This window comes from Passer domesticus, chromosome 11 (assembly GCF_036417665.1).
Source record: "Passer domesticus isolate bPasDom1 chromosome 11, bPasDom1.hap1, whole genome shotgun sequence".
Classification (NCBI taxonomy): Eukaryota; Metazoa; Chordata; class Aves; order Passeriformes; family Passeridae; genus Passer; species Passer domesticus.
Window position 1 is genome coordinate 8,918,575 of NC_087484.1, and position 13,382 is coordinate 8,931,956.

The 13,382-nt window shown below is 42.9% G+C and overlaps 1 protein-coding gene across 3 annotated transcripts in view; it reads right to left on the reverse strand.

Moving 5' to 3' along the window:
• The window catches only part of DIS3L2 (DIS3 like 3'-5' exoribonuclease 2), a 179,853-nt gene that overhangs the window by 80,246 nt on the left and 86,225 nt on the right, over window positions 1–13,382 (reverse strand). For all 3 annotated transcript variants that reach the window (XM_064385523.1, XM_064385524.1, XM_064385525.1), the window contains one exon: window positions 6,251–6,330. In XM_064385523.1, the coding sequence (XP_064241593.1) occupies window positions 6,251–6,330 (80 nt within the window). The remainder of the gene's footprint in view (window positions 1–6,250; window positions 6,331–13,382) is intronic.

Genomic DNA, 13,382 nt, shown 5'->3' on the forward strand with positions numbered 1-13,382 from the left:
TTCTTTTTCATGAATGGAAATCGTAGGCAAAATGCTTTCAGATCTGTTTGCACAAAAATTTCTGAATCTACTTTCCATTATCTGTCTACTTAAAGGCTTTTTTTTTTTTCCTTCAATACACAATCAGGCACTCTCTTTTTTTAAGTTTGTATCCACAAATATCAGCGAGGTCCACCAGGACACAAAATCCCACGCCTCTAAATCTTTGGGGAATTGTCCCAGGTCCTGAATTCATGAACTGAAATGATCTGGAAGGCGACTTTGCCCAGAGCATCCCCCCTCCCTGCAGAAAAGTAAACTCACTTTTATGAGTAATTCTACTGGTATTTGCACATCTGTTTGCATGCTCTGCAGCCACAGTCTTTGTTACCTTAATATATCTTTTATTTCGTTTTAATCCCATGTCTCTCTGCTACACAGCTTTCTTTGCATACCGTAAAAACCCACAAAAACAAACAAAAAAACCCCAAACCAAAACAAACAAACAAACAAACAAAAAAAAAACCACACAAAAAACCTTTTAGGATAAGGATGAAATATTTATAATATATTTATATATGACATAAAAATCCAACACAATAAATATGGATTACTAATCACAAACCCTGCCCAATTTTGCCTAACCAAGCTTTTAATCAGCCTTCTCACAAGCAGTTTTCAAATATATGAAAAAAAAAAGTTTTAACAAATTATGTTCTAGCAGTCAATGCTCTAACTAAATCCAAACTTCCTTAAGCACCCCAGTACCTTAACACCCAGTCTGGGTGCAGTTGTCTGGGGATTTGGCTCAGTCTATTTCCCTTTCAGCCACCAGCAGTTTGGAGCAACCTGCCCTATTTATTCCCAGGGGAACCGAGGGGAGCCCCACGTCATCAAGCTGTCCCACCAATTTCAAGAGAGAGGTTTGGGGGAGAAAAGCTGACTCAATTCAGCCCTCTGATTCCATTCAACCCTGCACTTGGAAATTGGAAGTGATGTGTGTTTCCTCACACAACCCCACGTTACCTCAAAAAGAAGAGACAAAATATACTGCACACGCTGCAGCTCCCAGCCTTACACAGGAGCCTGCTGTGGGGCACAGCAGGGATCTGGATTTGGCAGAGATCTGAGAGCATTTTGCATATTTCAATGAATGTGCAACCACAAGCCCTCAATAGGAAGAAAGAATATGTGCCTCTTTCTAATCACTGCAATATGTATTTTTCACTCTCCCGGTGACACAACAAAACATCCCCAGATTAACCAGCAGGTAACAGGAGAGACGAGCTAATTATGTCTGATACTAAAGTAAAATTTGACCCAATGTTTCACGCAATCCCACTCCTGGTAGATTTTATTTTACCCATATTTGACTCCTGCAGTAAATCTACGCAAATTGCAGTTTATGATCATTTGACATTTGAATCATATGTCAATGTGTTTCTGTCATTTTCTCTGGAGGTCTGGTGTCTGTTCAGCTTAAATAGCTTACAAAGAAGGAAGCATAGTAATTTCATAAATTATTTTTGATAAATAAGTCCATACTCATTTCAAAAGTAGCTTTTGATCCAACACTAGGTCGTTCTTCAGTGTTTATCTTAAGCAAAGATTTACAAAGTTACAAAAACATTTACTCCATTTACAAACTCTCCTGATACTCTGTCCTGCAGGGACCAAAGGGATTTGCTGAAGGGTCCTGTACCACATTTTCCTAGAGCAAATGTCACCCTGCAAGTCCTTAAGTGGCCAGGGAGACGAAGCTGAATAGAAGAGGGAATATTTACATCTTAAAAATCAAATATAAGCGCACAGAACTTGGCAAAATTAAAGCACCCTAAGTGTTTGCAAACTACACCAGGAAAGAATGCAGGTCAAAGGAGAGGAAGACCAGGTAGTCTCCTCAGATGGTAGAGGACATCTTGGGGCTACCAGGGCTCTACAGGTGTTTTTCAAGTGCAAGATTCTGGAGCTCACACACCAGGAGATGTCTACTAAGCTGTCCAGGTCTAAGAAAAGCAGCCCCAGAGCCTGGAGGGCTACAGTGGAAAAGGGAGAATTTTATATCAACATTTGGCAAAACATGAGTTGGCTTTACTAAAATGTGTGAAATAGGCTCCTTGAACAGAGATCTAAGTCTCAATCTCTTTTCCCAAAAACTGTAGCTCACAAGGAACTTTGTGCTAAGCAGAAAGGTCATGCTGCACTCTTCCCAGATTTGGGTCACAAAGAAAAGTTCTCTGATTTGCTTATATTCCATTATGACACTTACAGAAACATAATGTGTTTGATGTTTTTATCCCATTTCCCTTAGGTACATCTGATTAAAATTCACCAACAGATTGAATGGATTTAAGGGAAACAGAAAAAAAAACAGGGGGCTGCACACTGCAGAAGTCTCTTTTGCTTGGGTCATCAGGCAAACACTGGGAAGAGTCAATGATTACATCTATTTATGGCCTCACTCCAAAATGCAGCCAGCCAGTGTCACTAAGGACATGGAAAAAGGGCAAACAGTCTGTAGAAAATATTTCTATCCTGCAGTACAATTCCTCCTAAAAAAGTTGTAAATTACTTGAACTTAAATTACTTTGTAAAAGACTGTAAGAATACAGGAATGAAAGTAAAACACAAGTGAGAGCCATGTTAGTTATTAATATACAAATAAAAGATGTACAGAGCTCTGTCAGTAGAGCCCAAAGCACTGCTTTGAGATCAGCAGCAAAAGACAATCCCTCAAAAATACTTCCCCATAATTTTTGCTCCATCTTTTCCCATCATGGCCTGACCTTTCACTAGAAGGAACTGTCTGCCTTGAAATGTGCCAAATTCCATTTCTACTCCTACCAGTAAGCAGCCTTCAAACATGACTGCATCAGTAGTGTACATTACCAGAAATGCAAGCACCACTGGCAGAGAATGCCCAGAAGAGGTTTGGAAAGTGTGAGAAACATGCCTGGCATCACTGGGACTCACAGGTCACCTGCCACGCTGAGATCAGAATAAATCTTTAAACCTGTGCACCCTGGGTGAAAACATTCAGGCTTGAAAATAGTACAGCTGTTTTCTGCAACATCCATACGACCTGAGAACGGTTCTGCTGTGCCTTCCTGGCTGCAGCAATTTGCTAGAAGACGTGCAGAAAGGATCACAAAAGAGCATTGACTGAAATGAACTTGTTTAAAACCTCAAGCTACCCTGAAAGCTCCACAAAGGCTGTAGAAACTAGGTGCAGGCCAGAGCCATCTTTTACTCCAAGGTTATGCTGAATCATCTAAATGGAGTACAGTTTGTTCATATTTCTGCAGCTGTTACATAAATAACCCTATTTTCCTTCTTTATTGGAGCTGATCTCTTTTAAAATATACACTCACAAATGTGAACAGCAAGCTCACCTCCCTACTGCTATCATTAAACAATAACGAGGAGCACGGCCGTTAATCAGAAACAGACTGCAATATAAAATCCTCTCAAAACCTGACTGGCCCACTTAAAACATATATCCCTGGAAAAGTTTCCAACTGCTGCAATATCCTACTGCAAGCTCCATTAAAAATACAGCTCTTCCCACAGCCATCCCATGCTTCCTCTGCTAGTGACACTCTGCTGCTGGGTACTTCTTCATGGTAGATTTGTGAGCTACTTCAGCAAAAAAATTCCTTTCCACCTTTTACAGAGGATGTAGCACGGGTGAATCCTTCATCCACTGACCAGATCTGATAAGAGGAGGCTGGAAACTCCACAAAGGTGCAAAGACAGTCACTTATCTCTCTGCTTGTTGCCTAAGATCCTTCAAAACAAAGAAACTGTCACAGTCTTGAATAAATTATTAATGAATACTCATAGACAATTTAATTCTCCAAAATCTTCTGAAATGCCCTGATTTAGCTGTCTGATAGAGGAAGTGTGGGCAATTAATGTGCTTTTTTGTAGAAATTCAGAGTGCTATACACCAACAGAGAATTCTGAATTAGGTTCTGCATTCTCTGTTGATTTTTGGAGATCTCCTGACATCATGAGGATGCCAAGATATGTGGTTTGCTCATGTTGGGATTTTTCTGGTGAGGTTTTTTAAAGTGTTTTACATATGGGCAAAAGGGATGGAAAAAATAATAATTTCTTGTAACCACGTTTACATTTGGAATAAAAGCTGCGTTAACTCTTAACACAACTTTGCCCTCATGAGAGATTCAGCCTTGCCAGACCTGGACACGCTCTTAACTTCTAAAACAACTCTTTGTCATAATAATTGCAGCCATCACAGCAACTTTTAGAGCCAAAAGTTCACAGGGTACCTCCAAAACATGTCAAAAGGCTCTACAAGCATAAGATTGAGGTTCCCATAGGGGCTCTTCCTAAACACTGAAGAACTGCAAACAGCCACAGCTTCGCAAGCAAGTGAACACAAAGAAGTGACCCCAAAGGACCCCAGCACTGGTTTTGGACCTAAGTCTGGAAATTCCTGAAAAAATTTTAACTCAAAGTACAGATACCTAAGAAAATTTCACTTCTGCTGATGGACTTATTATCCCTGCTTTCTCCAGCCACACTTCATGGGCTTGTAATAGTACCCTACAGAGTGCCACAGGGGCCAGTGGACCACAGACTGAAAATCACTGAGCAACAAGTTAAATTCACACCAGGACAAAATAGTAACAAGTCCAGAGAGGTTCAATTCTCATGCAAGAAAATGTCCCAGGAACTTGTGACAGGAGATAGATCTGGGTGTCTTCTGCCGGCTGCAGGTCTGTGGGCTGAAGTCCCCTGTGCCAGAAACTGAAGAGAAGCATGTCCCCAGCTAGACAGAGCCCAGTCCCAGCCAGGAAGAGGTTGATGGAATGAACTATTTCTAAATTCCCCATCAGGATGCAAACTAAGGACCGTGGCCACATCCCTCATCACTGCCTATACCCAGAAGCCCCAAGCAAGAGTGGCAGGGCTGCCATGGCTTTGCAGGCTCTGTGGCAGAAAGAATTCTGAAGAATTCTTGCTCACACTGATACTTTCTTTGAACACTTTCTCCAAATGGCTTATGGGTAAGAGAACAATGCACCACAAACCAGCTGACTGAGTGGTTCCTGAAGCATCTAAAACCCACATGTATGTGAACAGTAAATGGTCAGAAGCCAGAGTTTCAACACTTTGGATCTGTGGACCTGTGGGATCACAACGCTGTCATAAACCTCCAGTGATTCAGATGACAAAGTGGAAAGAGGGAGAACAGAGCTCAGCTTAGGATCTCTCAAGAAGACTCTTTCAATTTTCTGTGAAACGGAATGGCATTTTTTCCTGAATCTTGCCTCAAAACTGCTATTGTAGAGTACAATTAATTTTATTGGCTTCAAATTATCTTTCACCACTGCTTTTTTTATCTGTTTTACAGCACTGTTATAGTACTCTGTACTTGGGTCTAAATGACATTACAATTCACTGGCCTCATTGCACAGTATGAAATCAACTTTAAAAAATGGAAATTATGTTTTGGATGTCATCATATTGTGATGATAAGCAAGAGTAAGAAAAACTAAACCCACACCAAAAAAAAACCCAAAAACCCAACCTTTATCTTCATTATTAGGGGTGGATAGGTTAATATAATCATGCAATATTTCTAACCAAGCCTGTTACTGGATCTTATCAAACTAAATGAGCTGAGCTTGGATGGCAAAGTAAGCTTACAAGAGAAAAGTTCCTTTGGTCATAATCATCAAGATTTGGCTTCTGGAGCTTTACTTTCTGTTCTGTTGGCTTACGGCATAGTAAAAGTACAAATAAGGCAGAAGAGAAAGCTCAAAAGGCAATGAGAAGAAAAACACAACTTATAAGGCACACTGTGCTCATCTGACAATTCCCAGCATCCCATAAACACCAAAAAACAATTCAGCCAGTGACCTTCAAAAGACTGGATTCCTTTACCCATGGTCTGTGTACACAAGGTCAAAGTTCTGCTTGACTTTAGCCTGCAGAAGTGGTGTATTAGCTATTCAGCTGTAACTCCCATAATGACAGGAGACAGCTGAGATCTGCTCAAATCAAATTACAGCCTGATTATGCAAAACACTGTGGCTCTGCATTTTCTAACACCAAGTCTGACTGCAGTTTGAAGATGTCTGCTCCAAGATTTCTAAAAACAAGCAATTAAAACAACAGGAGAAGAACTAGTTTATTACTCTACTTATATTTGGCAAAGAATACTTCAGGACAAATTATAGATAGAAGTGTATCAACAGCTGAATACAAACACTAGAAGTATTTTGTAAAATATATCTCATACCGTCAGGGAGTTGTTTACAGGACAAAGCATCATCAAGATCTCTGGCAGTTGATGGGTCGATGGTGAAAATGCATTCTTTCCTATCCAAAGAAAAAAAAAGAAAAGAAAAATTTATCTCCCAGTCACGAAGAAGGTATCAAAACACAGAGCCCATCAGAGACATCCAGACAACAACAACCATGTTTTCAGAAGACTCTGCTGAAACATCATCCAGTCTAATCTGAATTCTAAATCTAATCTATTTTTTAAAAAACAGTTTAGACAAGTGAATCTCCGTGGGTATTTTTTCATTTTTCTTTTTGGTTTAACTGCTTGGTCTTAGTAGCTTTCATTTCGTTACAGATATTCCCTCACAAAAACTAAACAATTTAGCCCATCAAGTTCACTCCAAAGAAACAAGCAGGAAAAAGTCTAGATGCCTTGCAGCTAGAGTAAAAATAGATTGTTCCTAATTGCTAAGTTAAATGGAACACAAATAACCCTCATGTCCATGCCAAAGAGGAGATGTCACACCATCTGACACTCCATGAGCACAGCTAGCACAGAACAGAGCACTGGAACATGTACAAACTGGGCTGGATGTGACAATACTGAGTGAGAGTTTTGGTCCCAGTAAAGACACCCAGGAGATGCAGGACTTTACAAAACCTGCACTGCCAATTATGGACCAAAGGGAAAAGCAGGTTCAGTGGGAAAAAATATGAAAGTTATAGGAAGGGCAAGCTCCAGATCAGCTCATTAGATCTTACAGATCAACTTGTTGCTCAGGGAAAGCTGAACATCCTTTTGCATGTGCTGTACCACACCATTCCAGGTGGCACCTGGAATTTTCAGCCCTGCCCTGGAAGGCTCACATGTGTATGTCCTGTAGCAGTGGGTGGCAGGAACACTGGGAACACACCAAGTAGGACCACAGATATGGTCTGTGGCCACACAGATGGGACAAATAAAGCATCTGACTCAGGAGCCATCACGTTTAAGAGAGCAGAGCCTGGCACCAGTGAGACACAAAACCTGAAGCATTCAACAAATAAGACTTCCTAAACTCCTGCTCCAGGGCCTCCCGTCATTCCAGGCTGTCCTACAGCAACTTCTTTCCCAGACCTCTGGACTAGAGCAGAGTTCTCCCAAGCACTGTGAGGAATGTGAGACCAGAGCTGAAGAGCAATGAGGTCAGTACAGTAATGGGTTTGCTGGCTTATTTTGCTTTTATCTTAACTTTTAGAGTAAGTTCAGCCCCTCCCTAGTTAAAAGATCCCCAAGCACAATGGTATGGGCTGAGGCTGCCATGGAAGAGATCAGACCATGCTTTTCTTCTTTTCTTTTTGCCACAGAAAGACTCATATCGTGATGGAAACTCCCTTCTAAAGATGTGTAATGCAAACACACACACATTATTTTTCTTACAGCATAACCACTGGTATTACTCCTGGGGTAGGAGAGGTGGGAGGAGAAAATTACAGCAAATTCTTAAAGGAGCAAGTGTACATGAAATTAGAAAGTCTTTTTGGATGGGTGCTATCTCAGTGAGAGAAGTGTCCCCAGTTTTGCAGCCCTACCACTTCCATACTGAAATGCTCTGGGAGGTATTTGCTGGTGTCAGACAGCTGGCAGCATTTATTTATGTAATTCCACCAGGCACACTAAATAGAGATTTTCAAAGACATAAAAATCAGTAAAGCACTTCACTGCCTTCTGAGACTTAGAAAATCTTTTGGAATATGCTGGCTTTCAGATTGGATAGCAAAGCTGCCTTAATCCCCAGATGCACATTAGTTTCTGATCCTTTGCATGCATCTAAACAAATTAAGAGACTGTGACACTGAAAGATATAAAATCTTTCAACTACACCAGGACTTTGATCTGTTGGTGCCAGCACTAAAAATCAACCAATTTTTAAAGGTTTGCCAACAACCTTAATTCCATAAATATCTATTCCTTCAAATTCCACGTAAGGATGGAATTTCAGGATACCACCAGTCCAAGGCACCATGCAATTCTCTTTAGGGAGCTGTGCATATGCAGTAGACACTCCAATACTACAAACAGCATGGGGACACACACATGTGCCAGCCTGCATGTATTTACACCAGGTCCCATTAATGCACAGGGTATAAAGTGCCCTCCCCAGCCACATCCAGTAAATCTTTAAGTTATTTAACTAAAAAAGAGTCAACTGAATGAACACAAATGACTTGCTTCATCTTGCAAGTGAGCAAGGAAAAAAGACCTGCTTCAAAGAGAATGTAGGTTCCTGTGTCAGGGGAGTACAGAGCTTATCCCAGATGTTCAGGGCCTGCTACCACAAGCATCTGCCACCCATTGTGAATTGTAGCTCCAGGCAGTTTAAAAATTAGCAGATTGGTTTCAACAAAGTGCATATTTGCAGCCTGCCCCAAACAGAAGTGAGCAGGAAAAAAGGGGTGCCAAATATTTTGCCACATTTATACAATGGTAGCAACTAATGGGCTGTTTTGCTGAGATGTATTTGGCCAGTCAAGTCTACTGCAGAGGCCAGTGGTGGTCCCAGTTCAGAGAGTCCAAACCTGCAAGTCTGGTGGGGCAGCCCCAGCCTCCCTTAGTGCTCAGCCTGCTGCCCTTGGGGACACGCTGGCTGGCTCTGAGCTGTCCCTCAGCACAGGAATGGCCAGCACAGGCACAGCTCACAGGTGTCTGAGATCCATAAACTCACAGATACAAATTTGTAGTGAGGTCCAAATTCTGATTTAGCATTTCTCACCAGCTCAGATATGTTTAACCACTAGGCTCAGATCTGTTTCTCCTTTAGAACTATTCAAAGGACTCAGACTTGCAGCTTGTCACAGGCTGTTTATTCTGGGCACAGAGTGCAAGGTGAGGTAAGAAAGTCACTGAGCAAGTAAAACAGGGAATGATACTCCTTGGCATTAGGATACTTCAGAAGTGTTGCAGAGCCTTCATGTTCTTAGCCATCTCCTCCTGCTCTTCCTCCAGGCTCAGTGGTATCACTTTTATCTCCAGGATGCCACAGAGAGCCATCTCTCATCCTGGAGAATCAGGCAATGCAGTGGAAGCAAGGGTAGGAAAGGCTGGGTGTGGGCAGCACACTCTGCAATTGTCCCCTCCCTTGGCCCCTGCACCAGCCACCCCTGCACACACCGCCAGGAGCACCCTGGAGGCAGCTGAGAAAACCACCTGGGTGAAGAAACAACACTGCTCTCAGCTATGTGGCAAGTATGCCCTGTGAAGGGGAAGCCCTGACCAAATTGCTGCCCTGACCATGCTGTCAGGCTGTGCAACACCCCAAAGGCTGTGGCACGAGGGACCTCGGAGAGATCAGACCACATTTCTGACTGTAACCAGCAACAAGACCAACCAGCCTGCAGCGAGTTGTTTCATCAAACCACAAGGGACAGAATGTTTCATGCACCTGCTGAGGAACATGTTACTTAAATCCACAGCTACATGCACACACATTTGCACTGACTACAGGTATTGCAAACTGGCAGTGTCTCCAGCTTCTGGAGGGCCACCAAGGTGACCTTCTGGATTAAGAAGCTTGATCATCCCCCTCTCTCCCTTCTTTCAGGGCCTCAAAGGAAGCATCTCTCATTGTCATCACACCTAATAAAAACCTGGTTTATTAATTTCAAATTGTCAAAACGCACTTGTAAAAGTAATGAGATTATCTAAGTCCACTTGTTCTAACATACACACAATTTGGTTAAAAGAAAATGGTTTAAGAGATAGAGACACGCAGAGTTAAGAGATTTTCTGGTCCTCATGCTGGAAAAGACTGGAGAAAGCCTTTAAGAATCCCTCAGCACTGGTAAAAAAAAATTCCATGTGGAAACTGCCACTTTTTACAGGAACATCTTCAAGTAAAACAGATGTCTCATGCAGGCTTGCAGAGGTGAACTTGCTCTGGCATGGAGTTTCTGCCAATGGAAGAACAAAACCTTTCCTCCCTGCTCCTTGTTTCAGAGGTTTCAAGCACCAGAGCAAGGCAATGCCTGGAAGACTTTGGGAGGATCAGGGAAACCACTCACAACTGACCATGGTGGGCCTGCCAGCAAGAGTCAGGAAAGCAGGAGCCACCCAGACTGGCCAGACCCTGCCAGCCCCCGCAGCACTGGCCAAGCCACCTCCAGCCCCATGGCAGTGACAAGGGCCCTGATGAACCTGGCTCTGCCTGGCATCTTGCAAATCAACCACCTGGGGAAAAAGAATTACAGAACAGAGCACTTAGTTTATTACACAGTAATGACAGTGTCAACCTATACAGGCTGGTATATCAATCCTAATTTAAGGAAAGCTAATTAAGTGCAGTGCTCTTTGAGCAGCATCAGGAAGACTAATTAAAGCAGACAAGCATGTCTGCAGAGCAGTTAGTCTTTTTACCTTTAACAGGACCTAAAATAAATGGCTGGTGCAGCAGTAGAGGTAAGATAAGTAGTCTGTTGGTGAGCTGGAATTACCGTCATGGTAATTAAAATGTTCACAGATCACAGGACTGCAACAGCAGTTTGTTTTACTTTGTGCAAATACATACATCTATGTATACATCTATGCTAAGGTATCCACAAGAATCAGCAGAGAAAACACTGCACAGTTGGTGCCTCAAAGATTGGTACAATATATTCATTTTTGCCAGTTAAACTGCTCAGAATTAAACATACCACTTAGTTTAACCATAAAATATGAACACCTACGACATCAGGAGATTACAAATTCCAGTGGTCAGGGCTCACTCTTTGCTCAGGAGAGAGGCTACCTGCAGCAGGATGAAGCACTGCAATGGCAAACCACGGGCTCAGGCTGTATTAGAGGCAAGGTTTCTGGCATGACCACCCAGCTGGGCAAAGCTTGGGTGTTAACAGTGCAGTTTTCCTGCTGCTTGGAGAAAAGTGCCAGTTTTGTGCACATAGACAGAGCAGCACCCTACAGATGCTCCTGTATAACTCAATGATCTTCGCAAGCAGCAGCACACACATGAGCCAACTCACCAGTGGAGACATGGAGCCCAGATTTTCAGCACTAACAAATGCCAACAACAGGAAACACCAGTCCAGAGAACTTCATGTACCCACTAGAGCTTCAGAAAACCCTTCAGGAAGCCAGACATTGTCCTTACCAGCTGGTGTAACCTTTCATGGCAGGCAGAGGCCTTAAGAAGCAAAGTATGACCCAGCTATTCAGGAACCAGGCAAAGCAGAGGATGGAGGAATTTCACCCCAGGCAACACAAGCATAAGTCAGCTGGCAGCCAAACCATGTCCACGCTCCTGTGTGATACAGATCACCACTCCTCCTGGTCCTGGCAGCAGCCACCACCATCTCAAGTCACTCAGGCTGAAGGCCCAGCTTTGACATTTGTCTGAACTTGGAGTGCTCAGGAATGAGGCTGTGGGCAGAGTTTAGACTGCCAAGTCTCATGAGAGAAAAAGAGAGAGATTCTTTGCAAGAAAATCAGAGCACCTAAGGAAGGTGCTGAGCAGGGAATTACTGGAAGTCTTCCAACAGGAAACCCAGACACAGGGGATGGAATAGAAGGAAATGGAAGGGAAGTGAATGAACTGGAACAGAACAGAACTGTTTCAGTTGGAAAGGACCAACAACAATCATCTGGTCCAACTGCCTGACCAATTTAGGGCTGACCAAACCAAAGCACGTTGTAGTTAAGGGCTTTGTCCAGATGCCTCTTAAACACTGACAGGGTTGGAGCATTAACCACCTCTCTAGGAGACCTGTTACAGTGTTGTACCACCTCCTTGGTAAAGAAAGGCTTCATAATATCCAGTGTAAACTTCCCCTGGTGCAGCTTTCCCACCATTCCCACAGGTTCTGTGTCACCAGGGAGAAGATATCAGCACCTCCCTCTCCACTTCATTGTGTTAGGAAGCTGATAGAATCAAGGCACCTGAACTTAATTACCTCATTTATCCCCCACCATTCTGACTCCCCTCCCAAGGGCAACTTTCAGACCAAAGCAGTCTCCTGTGATGTTCACTAGACATTTACAGACCAACACATCCTAAACAACTACAAAAGAGAACAAAGAACACACCAGAAGCCTGAAGGTGCTGAAACCTGCTGTCTGTGAATTCCAGCCTTCAAGACCCAACCAGCTCCCTGACACCCTGCCCACCCCAGGCTCTGCTGTCATGGCCCGCAGTCCCTCCAGTCATCCAAAGGCTCCTGAAGCACCAAGCTGAATCTTTTGCAGAAATATCAGCCCATTTCCAAAGTCCAGGCTGCTTCAGCTGGAGGTGAGACAGGAATGACCAATGTTTATTAAAGTTTCAGCAGCACAAGCCTTCTTTAAACTTGAGTATTTCAGTGCTAAGACACAGTACGACTGACTGCATGTCTAGACACTTGCAGTGCATTTACATTCTTCTAGGGACTCCTTAGATTGTCCTGTTCTCTCCACTTTGTGAATACACACAATAGCCTGGTGGGAGTGAAAGCTCAGCCTCCTGGTTTACCCTTATTAACTCCAGCTCAAAGCTGGCATTTTAAAATTAAGCATAGCAAAGGCACTTTTAGAATCTTAAAGCTCTTCAGGTCATTTCTAAGACCCTGCTGAGCATCATCTTGCAAAAGCTAAGCAGACACCATTTCTCAGAGCTGGAAACAGTTGTTTTAATCTGAGAACAGGCATCCTAGAGCTGTCAACTCACTCCAGTGAATGCTACTAACATTTTTTCACACAACAATCCCATTGTTATGGCAACCACAGAAATCAATCTCGTTCTTCAATCACAAGTAAAGCCAGCTCAAGCACAGTGTCGGTGCAGGTTTGTAACAAAGTGCCAATAAGCAAAGGATCAATCTGCTAATATTCATCACTCAAATCAGGACAGAGTACCCTTTCTCCAAGAGACATTTCAGAGACCAATCAGTGCCTGAGCACTTGAGACTTCAACATCTCACTCCTAAAGACATTTATTACTTGTAGTGTCTACCACATTTGTCACACTTGATGCTGGCAGATTTTAGTTAAAACCCGAGTGGCTGCTTCCAAGACAGCCTCTTAAAAGGAATATATTTTAAAAATATGCCTGCAAGAGAAGTACCCTGACAAATCTCTGATGGCACTCTGAATGCCCTGTAACAGACTGACAAAGATACTTGACACATCACAAAACTCT